Source organism: Sinocyclocheilus anshuiensis, unplaced genomic scaffold, assembly GCF_001515605.1.
Source record: "Sinocyclocheilus anshuiensis isolate Anshui unplaced genomic scaffold, SAMN03320099.WGS_v1.1 scaffold158, whole genome shotgun sequence".
In the NCBI taxonomy this organism is placed as follows: domain Eukaryota; kingdom Metazoa; phylum Chordata; class Actinopteri; order Cypriniformes; family Cyprinidae; genus Sinocyclocheilus; species Sinocyclocheilus anshuiensis.
Genome location: NW_015542333.1, coordinates 214368 through 225530, shown reverse-complemented (window position 1 = coordinate 225530; position 11163 = coordinate 214368). Strand labels below are relative to the sequence as shown.

At 34.6% G+C, this 11163-nt stretch overlaps 1 protein-coding gene across 1 annotated transcript in view; it reads right to left on the bottom strand.

Annotated features, from left to right (window-relative positions):
• The window catches only part of LOC107691064 (atrial natriuretic peptide receptor 2), a 23128-nt gene that overhangs the window by 6932 nt on the left and 5033 nt on the right, over positions 1-11163 (bottom strand). The window contains exons 3-6 of the mRNA XM_016489547.1: positions 10379-10553; positions 9909-10007; positions 9507-9598; positions 9179-9319 (exon numbers count right to left, since the gene is read on the bottom strand). Of these exons, the coding sequence (XP_016345033.1) occupies positions 9179-9319; positions 9507-9598; positions 9909-10007; positions 10379-10553 (507 nt within the window). The remainder of the gene's footprint in view (positions 1-9178; positions 9320-9506; positions 9599-9908; positions 10008-10378; positions 10554-11163) is intronic.

Here is an 11163-nt window from a genome sequence, read left to right as displayed (position 1 = left end):
GAAGATTTGCATAACGCCGCCCAAATGTTCACGCAAAGAAAGAAGGCATAACTTTTATTCTCGCTGTAGTATTGCCACCGTCGTCATGTCGTGAAGGCACTGTCTGATTCGTTGTGAAAGCGAAACTACTTTGTTTGGTCTTTATGTGGAAAAGAATGTGTTTTTTGAACCTTAAACCACATAAACACATTTCATTACACCAAATACACAAAATAATGTTCTTTTTAGCAACATCATATGACCCCTTTAAATTGCAAATCATGTTTTTATTATAAATGCAAGTTGAAGCTAAAGATTCCATGCAGCATCATAACTTTAGCTCATAACAGACTATTGATTATGAAGGCAATGCAGCTGCTGGTGTGGGCTGTGGATTATATGTGAGCGTGGGGAGAAAAGAGGCTCTCTCTGTGATCTGAGAGGTGGCAGGTCTGCCCCCGTGACCAGCAAATTATCTGCTGGAATGTGAGCCCAGTCATTTCCAATAATGATTCTGCCAGCTTCCACACCTCCAGACAAGTGAGTGTGGGTGACATGAGGCTGCCGAGGGAGGGAGCTTGAGATGCTTGTCAGCTTGACTTCCAAGCCTCTCATTCACTGTAATGTGATGCAGAGGTTAATTGTGGAGCTCTGTAATAAGTGTTAATGTTGTTGCCTCTGACGTCAGTAAATAAGAGCAGGGAACATCTCATGAATCTCTTTCTGTACTGGTGAAATAATCATTTATTTTATTTTTAGGAACAACAAATATGTATCAGATTGTATAGCATGCTTAACCGTCTCTGCAGTAAGTACTTTGTAGGTTATATTCACACAGTTGGCAAGAATTGTGCTTAATTGTACTGAATGTGCAGTTGTAGTGTACTTCAAATCTTATATTTGTAAAAACTGTGCTTGCAGATAATATAATAATAATGAAATAACAAGAGTTCACTTTCATGACTTCTTTTATGGCGCTTTCATGTTTCATGATAAAAGTGAACTTTGCAAAAATGTTAAGTTAAAGTTTTAATTTAAAGTACATGTTAAATCATCGTTTTATAATATGAAATATATAAAATAATACTTTGTTGGGATTTAAAGAGTACGTTTATTTTCACTACCATACAAATAAGCACATGTAAAATATTTGATTATATTTTATATTTTAACTGTAGTGTGTTATTTGACATTCTAGTTGAAGTTTACATATTTTAAATACATGACATACCAGTTTCAATAGAAATGGTCTTAAAGTATAGATAAGTTCACCATAAATGCCTGTCGGTACATTCATACATACATCATATTTCAAAGACAAGAGAAAATCAATATAAAGTAAATTAGTAAATTAAATATAAAGATGTACTGAAGTCCTACTTAAGTGAGTGAAAAAACCCTCTTAAATTCAACTGATTGCATTTAATATAATTTTAAACTATAATACATTTAACATGCAATTAAGCATCCGAAAGCATTACATTCAGTTCACACTTAACTATATTCTTTAAAAGTATATTATATAAGAACTCTTCTTCACAAGGGAAGTTAACACATTTTACACAAACCTGATTTAAAAATGTGAAATAGCCATTATCTTCATCTAAGATAATAAATGTAAGGCACTCCTGAGTGATGGGGTCATGTGAAAACAACAGACTTGTTATTGTATTATTGAAATGTTTATCATAAAATAATGTCTACTTTCAAGAAAGCAGAATGTACTGCATAGTATGTAGTATTTTTAACATATAATCAGTATCTAGTGTCCATTCTGAACATAACCGAAAGTAACATATGCAGTAATACAATACCATACAGTCATGTTTTCTTCCCTTGTTATCATATTTGTGACATATTTGTGTGTTCTGTTGCTATATAAAGTTACAGACAGATTTCTTTCTCCAAAATGCAGTTCACTCTCAATTTCAAGGTCGTGCTCTCAGTCAAAACTCATTCTGTGTATAGTGCTTGAAATACCTGACAAACAGCACTGCAACTAGCTTCCACTTTTGTGCGAAGAGTCAAGTGCAATAAAGAAGTCAAGGCTGCTTCATCTCACTGAGGGTTTCGCTGAAGTTTCCATGTGGGGCTATTCAAATAATCGCCAAAGTTTTGTATTATTACAATTGCGAATACAATGCCAGTTAAACTAGCAACAGGTTTGCCCATTCAAAAGCATAACAAATGTTTACTGCTGTCTAGATGCAGCAGATCCAGATTGACATTACGTAACACTGTGCCACTAGACTACAGAAATAGAGGCCGAATGATTGCTTGAGGAACGCACCTGTTGGCACATTTGCATTGTTTTCTGAGGTCTGGCGTTGACTGGATTGATCTGGTTGAGGATGAGAACAACTTCAAGCATCTCAGGTTTTTTCTTCTTCTTTGTTCTCCACTTGTTTATTTTATTGATTTATTCGTACAGAATCATATTTCATTGTCATTTTCTTGGCTACTGTTGACTGAGTTAGTTATACTAATGCTTTTTGTGCAGGAACTATGCACATAACTGGCAAATGATGTGGACATTTTTTATGTATTATGTATGTAAAAATAATAAATAGGAAATAGCATTAAATGAAAATAATCTATATACAGTATATAGGTTAAAATAATTACAGTCAGGATTTAGTTTGGAAAGGTACACTGTAAAAAAAAAATATGATCTGTATGTCATGGCAACATATGTTTCTCCATTACTTTAACTCATAATAATTTTAACAAATTCAACTTCATGTTTTAAGTCATACAAGATTCAACTAGGCAAGGTATTAACTTTGACTTGTACAGCCAATTTTATTTAATAAAAATTGCAGACAAACTACAACTGAATTAGGGGATTTATTTCTTATTTTTTATTTTTTTTAAAGTGTAGATAAATGTTGTGGTATGTAATTATATATATATATATGGTGGGTTTTTGTTAAATGTGAGCCAAAATCATCACAATTAAAAGAACCAAAGACTTAAACTACTTCAGTCTGTGTGCATTGAATTTATTTAATACACGAGTTTCACAATTTGAGTTGAATTACTGAAATAAATGAACTTTTCCACGACATTCTAATTTATTGAGATGCACCTGTATATATATATATTTCCCGACAATATGTTGCAAATCTCAGCTGATATTACTTTTGGTTTATTTTATTTTCCACACTGGATATGGATGGTCAAGACTGCATTGCATTGTGGGATAGTGTATTTATGTGCAGTATATTCTGCCATTTTGACAAGTGCAGCAGATCAGATATGTACCACCCAGTCCCTTACTGTACTCCTCATACTGTTCACAGTGTGTTTGTGTGTGTGAAATATGGTATAATGTCTCCTCCCAGTGGTCAGACTCTTAAATGTGAAACTGAGTCTGATGTTGGCAAAAAACTCATGGCATTTGACTGATTAAAAACTGTCAAATTAAAAGTTAAGCCTAAAACTAAGTAAATATATATATTTTTAAAAAGTCCAAAAGTGGGATAAATTGTTTTCTTATTTTGTTTCTTGATATTAAGCTGAAAGTCATACAGTCATTCATTGTACAGATGAGATAAAGTTTAATGAGTTGGGCTGTAAATTGACCTCATGCTAAACTGACCAATACAAACATGCATGCATGCATACTATATGAATGTTGATTTGTTTTTTCTTTGCTGTCTTGGCAGTTCTTATGCTTTAGGTTTGGTCTTGTGTGTGTTATATATTGTACCCTGAGTGGCTTGTGCCTCAGCCAAAGTAATTACCCCCAGCCTTCATTTAGCTGGAACACAATGGCTCTGGGCGCAGGCCTTTGTCATTTAAAGCCTCTAAATAAGGGGCTTCTCCATCCCTAATCATTCATTATGTGCGCTGGATTTCTGTCTCATTATCTGCCACTTCAGGTAATGGAGATGATTTGTTCAGTGTTCTTTGAGGATCTGGATGAGGACTTGTGGCCGTGAGATACTGTAGACTGAAATTAAGGGGAAATCACCCTCACGGCTTCGGGTTATTGCATTTCACCTACAGTGATTTCCAGGTGCAGACTTTATAAAGCTGATACTGAGGCTCTGATTAGGAAATTTCTCTATGTTGTGAAACACTGCAGAATTGAGTCATAGACCATATAGGGTTTTCAGTGTCCGCTATCTACTGTAGAAGTGATGGTGATGGCCACTATAATGCTAATATAAATAAATTTAAAAAATGTGTGATAATTTAATTCAAATTTAAACTTTAAATTAAATTGCTGAAATTAACATATTTAATCCAGCATTTAATCTAAATTAAAAAAAAAAAAAAAAAAAAAATACTTTTTTTTTTTTAATCATAACAACATGAATATAGAACAGTATAGACAGGTCATAATTTCTATATATCACCCTAATATATAAATAGTAGAATTTGGTCAAATGCACAAATAAACTGACACCTGTTTATTTATAGTATTTAGTAACAGTATAACTCATTTTAAATTGATTGTCATCAAAAAAGAAAAACAATAACAACAACAAAAACATAGACAAACATATCACAAATGTGATCAAGAACACCGCACAGTATCCATGAAAAAAAAATAAAAAATACAAATAAATAAATAAATATTCTATGGAATGGAAAAACTCAGGCAAGATAGCAAAACTGAAAGCTCTGAAAAACGGAACAGTGGCAAAATGAAATATAACATCAATAACATGAAATATATCAGAAACATTGAGATAAGACTGGATTGAGACAGGTAACTCTGAACATACTTGGTAACTATCCTCACTTTACAAATAAAATATTGACAAATAAGCTAATAGCCACATTTAATCCTTCTTTTTTTTTTATTATTATGTGAGGTTTCATGATAAGCAGCATTATTTTGAGAGTAAGAGAAGATTAAATATTATGGCAAATTTAACAATGAAACCACACAACAAAAAATGTTCTTCAGAAGCAAGAAAATCAAAGGTTTGTTGTTTGAAACCAAGTAGCTGTAAATATGGCTACTTGTAAACAATACATTGTAACAATACTTTTAGATAAATATATATTAAAATATACATTACCAATATACTGTAATTTCCTTACTGATTTTGATGTATTTTAACACTTAAAAATGTATTTAGTATTTTTTAAGGGGGTTATGTAAAATAAAGTGTATTTGAAATATACAGTAAAGGCCCACATAGCACTTCATTCACTTTCATACAAAAACTCTAAAAACATCTTGTGTGCATTATTTAGTTAGTTAGGACAGTGCAGGTCAGCTGTGTGACACTGCGCCAGGAAGCAGAGAAGTTTTCTCATTGTGTTGGTCGGGTGGACGTTCCTCCGTCTCCTGCTCCCCCTGCAGCGCTCCCACCATTGAGCCCAGTGTCCCGAAGCTGCTCGCGCAGTTCTCCACCTGTGCAGAAACGCACAGTGTGACCTCTGACCCCTCCAGTTTGGGCAGGACTTCAGGTTGAGAGGCTGGTGTGATACTGTCACCTATACTCTGGACAGTGAGGCTGGACTGAAAAATGTGGTGCAGATGTTATATTAATGTATTCTCAGTCTAACATCAATGCATTTTTAACAGCTTCACGACTCGAGAAGAGCTGCAATCTGTTCCGTCCAACTCACGAATTAATCGTTCAGTGAGATTTGTGGACCGATTTAACAGGTTAAAAAGGATCAGCTCGTTCACGAATCAGACACTGCTATCACGTCTCTAAGTGGGTGACAATTTGTCCAGTTCAAAATAATGAGGAACGACATGTGTAAAAAGCACAATCCCAATTCCAGAAAAGTTGGGACATTTTGTGAAATGCCTTAAAATCAACAATATGTTATTTGTTCATTCTCTTTAACCTTTATTTAATTGACTAAAGAAAAAGTTTCCAATGTTTTAACTGGCCAACTTAATTTTATATTGTGAATATAAACAAAGTTGGGAAAGAGGAATGTTCACCCCTGTGTCAAATCCTTTCCATTTAATTACACATTTTACTCATCTGGGAATTAAGAATGCTAATTTTTTAAGTTTTTTAAAGTTAAATTTTTTTGCCCAGTCTCGCTTGATTCAAGACCTCAGATGCTCGGAAGTCTGTGATCGTCATTGTCTGATTCTCCTTTTCATGACTGGTCATACGTTTTCAATAGGAGACAGATCTGGACTGATCTAGCACATTCATTCTGTGTCTACGAAAGCACGCTGTTGTAGCACATGCAGAATGAGACCTGGCATTGTCTTGATGTTTGCTTTCGCATCTGTCGCTGATGAAGGTCTGGATGGTACCTTTCATCTTTGGGATTCAGAACTCGACATCCATTTTTCTCAGAAACCAGGTGAAATGTGGACTCATCTGACCACAGCACACATTTATTTTTGACTATATGAGATGAGCTCCCAGAACCCAGCGGCATCACTGCATAGAATTGATGTATAGCTTTCTCCCAGAGTAACAGAGATTCAAGTTGCATTTATTGATGCAGCAGCAGACTGTGTTAAGTGAGAACAGTTTTCCATAGTACTCCTGAGCCCATGTGGCTATATTTAATGAGGTTTCTCATGCAATGCCATCTGAGGGCTCAAAGTTAATGCACATTCACCTGAGGTTTCCTACCTTGCCCTACACAGACTGACATTTCTCTGGATTCCCTGAATCTTTTAACAATTTTATGTGGTGGAATACCTAAATTCTTTGTGGTTTTGCATTGAGAAATTATTTGTCTGCAAATTCTCTCATGAAATTTGTCACAAAGTAAAGTAATGAGCCATGACCCATCTTTGCTGCCAAAGACTGAGATGCCCTTTTACAACCAATCACGATACTTTGACTACTTTGATTACTTTCACCTGCTTATTGTGGACTGTTTCAAAACAGTTTAACTTGGATATTCCGTAATCTTTTCACTTTTATTATGCCTCTGTCCCAACTTTTTGGAATGTGTTGCAGCCATTGAAATCAAAATGTATTTCTATTTACAAAATACATTCAAGTTGGTCAGTGAAAACATTGGAAATCTTTTCTTTGTCCTTTTGTCAATCAAATAAAGGTTAAAAATTTAACAAATCACAGATTCTTGATTTTATTGCATTTTACAAAAGTCCAACTTTTGCATTTTACAATACCATCTTTTCTGGAATTGGGGTTGTACAATATTATACTTTGGAATGTAGTGAAGTAAAAATTATTTTTTTTCTCAAAATAAAAATACTATGCCTTAAGCACAGTAACGAAGTAAAAATACTATAGCCTATGACTATAACAACTTTCTGACAAGCTCTTAAAAGTAAAGGTTCTTTATTGATATCTATGGTTCAATGAAGATCTAGAATCTTTACATAAAAGGATCTCTGGATTATTAAAATGTTTGTCACACTTGAAAAAAATCCAAGAACTATTCACTGAAATGTTTTTTGAGGAACTCAGAATGGTTCTTCTATGGCATCTGCGAAAAACCCCTATTGGACCTTTGTTTTTCTTTAAGAGTGTATTTGTTCACACTGAATGTGAAACTGCTATGGAATGTGACACAATCACAGCTAATCAGAACATTTACGTGTTTAAAACAGTTCAGTCATGACCATTGTTGGGGAAAGTTACTTTTAAAAGTGCAAGTGAGATGAGCAAATGCATGTTCACATTTAATCCAGAACTGCAGTAGCATCATGTTCACAGCGCACACAATGCCTCTGCACTTACTCAATTTCTCTGTACATGGGGACAGGATAGCTGTCAGCTAATACATGGGAAAACAAAGTAACTGGCGTTACTTATTTGAAAAAAGTTATTCAGATATTTTCTTGTAAATTAAAAATGTGTTACTTTTCTAGTAACTTTAAAAAAAGTAATCTGATTACGTAACCTGCGTTACTTAATGTGTTACCCCCAACACTAGTCATGACAACTCTCTAACCAGCATGTATTGGCATGGAATGTACATATGCTTGATTTTGGAAGACGGGATCTGCTTTGCTGGTGCTAAACAAAATACAAGGATTTGGCTCAGTTAAAATGACATACATAATAAGGAAACATGCTGCTGCAAGAAAAATTAGAGAAGCCGTGTGGCAGATCTCTACAGGTGGAGCTGGGGAGGTGGAGGGTAAACAAGAGTTTTCACAATTGTGCTGCAGGAAAATTGACGGCTAGGGAATGAAATAGCTGGATACATGAATTAGGAAGTGTGTCCGATTGGCTACTGCCATGGTGTTTGAAGAACCAGTTGGCACTCGGATGCAGTTTCATGACCGAACTATGGATTTAATACAGTTGAATGTGGATGCAGATTTTGAAACTGTGAGTGTTATCTAGTGTCACAGAGCAGAAATTGAAACCAAATGATCAACAAAATGTTTGGTCTTTGCAGAAGCGGCTGATAAGGAAAAAAACGTAGAATTACATTGTGTCACACCTGGTTAGGACATTGTTTACGGGAAGAATTGTGCAGCTCATAGTGCTGTTTATTTCAGTTGTCATCCTCAGGCCGTTTCTGAGTGCAAGATTGCAGCAGATTACTGTGATCTAATACACTTTACTGAGGCTCTACAGTATCACGCCACCACTACAGTCAAGAAAATAATAATATGATTCTTTAAAACTTTATTTAGTCAGAGCACTATCTTTTGATGGTGTATTAATCAACAAAAATTGTGCAAATTGTGCTTCCCATTCAAAAGTCTTGGATCGGTAAGTGTTTTATTTTATTTTGAAAGAAATCTCCTATACTCACCAAGGCTTTATTTATTTTAGATTAAAGAAAAAAAAAAGTAAAACAGAAATGTTGTGAAATATTATTTCAATTTAAAATAACTGTTTTCTATTTTAATATATGTTAAAATGTAATTTATTCCTAAAGCTACATTTTCAGCATCATTACTCCAGTCTTCAGTGTCACATGATCCTTCAGAAATCATTATAATATGCTGAGTTATTGCTCAAGTAACATTTCTTAGTTTTATCACAACAGAAAATTGTTGTAATATTTTGTGTAAACTGCGATTACTTTTTTTAGGATCCATTGATGTATAGCATTGAATAGAAATATACAGTATATATCTTTATCTATCTATCTATCTATCTATCTATCTATCTACAACTGTAAGGTAACAATAAAAGTCTTTACTGTCAGTTGATGCTTCCTTGCTGAATAAAAGTATTAAATTATTTTTTAAAACATCTCACTGACCCTTTTGAACAGTAGTATATGTTCCAAGAACAAGTAATACAAGTTGAACACTTACATTCTCTATGGACACGTTGCTCCCCACAGGGGCCTTTTTCTTTCTTGAGATATTGGGGTTCCAGTGACACACCAAACTGTCATTCTGAACACTGTAGTTTTTGTGACCAATCAACCAGTAAGTGTCCATTTTTCCTTTTCCCTGAAAACCACAATAATGTCATATTAAGCTGTTGCATTTGGATGAAATATTATGAAGACAAACACTTTATTCATCTTCTGTGATGTAATATCTTCAAATCATGATGTAAGACGTACTGATAACCCAACGGGAACATGATTGTGGTTTCAACAGCTTAGCATAGTACTTCTATAGCACTGATTCTCACCTTTACTTCGATCTCACCGCGTAACTGCAGTTCATACGCATTGTCCTTCATGAGTGCCAGGTATGTAGCAGAACTTGCATGAATCTTCTGTGCTAAAGACCAAATCAAAGAAAGGTAAATGTTCCCGTTATGTAAAATGCCCAACGAGCAGAAGCTACATTGCTGCTGAGATGAAACTCAGACACACTGTGTTGTTAGCTTAGCCACATGCTAATGTCATGGTTGAAATGGAGGCTCTTGGTTAGCTCAGTTTATAATATATGGAGGAATATGATGAGGTCTCTATGGTGATGTAGTGAGTGAAAATATTCATGACCTCTGCATTCAGAAGAACCAGTGGAGGAACAAAAAATATCAGCACAAGATTAAAAGGCTGCACATTAACTGGATAGATAAACGTACGCAGACTAGTGGACTCCATCCGAGAGGCTGTGTTGACTGTGTCACCAAACAAACAGTACCGCGGCATCTTGTAGCCAACAATGCCAGCTACACAAGGACCTGAAGTGGTATGAGAGACATGGAAGACAACACAGTGAATTACTACAAATATATTTATATATCATATATCAAATCTGTTGTTATTTACTATTATTGTTGTAGTCTTTATTACATTAATGCTAACTGTCACTGATAAAATATTGGCACGATTTTACAAAGGCCGCATTGTAACTAGCTGATGAATTGACAAATAAGATCAGGGTATGGTTGATTTTAATTTCATGTTGACTTTACGTTACAGGCCTAACATGTAACATAACAAAATTATTCATGTATTCATGTTTTAGTCATTAGTAATGTGGCACCTTTATTATTAATAAATCTGTAATCACCAGGTCTTGTGTGTAAAGACAGGATACACACATACACACCTGTGTGTATGCCGGCTCGGAGCTGAAGGCGTTTGTTAGGCATGTGGGGTATCGCCACCTGTCTGACCGCAGCCACCAGATCCAGAGACATTTTAGCGATCTCATCTGCATGTCTATCTCCATTTCTCTCCGGCAGTCCACTGACCACCATGTATGCGTCTCCTATAGTCTCCACCTGTTTCATTCAATCACAGAAGCTCAGTAAAGACATACTTGATTAAATCTAGCTACTGTAGCTTCTTCATTACAGTACATCAGCATTAAAAATACACCTATAATTGGATATATCTTTTCTAAACACTACACTGCTGTTCAAAAATTTGTTGTTGGTATGTTTTTTTTTTTTAAACAAAGTCAAAAACAAAATGTTTTTGAAACAAGACTCTTATTCTAACCAAGGGTGCATTTATTTAATCAAAATACAGTAAAAATAGTAATACAGTGAGATATTATATACAATTTAATATATTTGGTGATCATTCAGAAATAATTTTAACAACACTTGCACTGTGTAATATATATATATATATATATATATATACAGTGGGTACGGAAAGTATTCAGACCCCCTTCAATTTTTCACTCTTTGTTATATTGCAGCCATTTGCTAAAATCATTTAAGTTAATTTTTTTTCCTCATTAATGTACACACAGCACCCCATATTGACAGAAAAACACAGAATCGTTGACATTTTTGCAGATTTATTAAAAAAGAAAAACTGAAATATCACATGGTCCTAAGTATTCAGACCCTTTGCTCAGTATTTAGTAGAAGCACCCTTTTG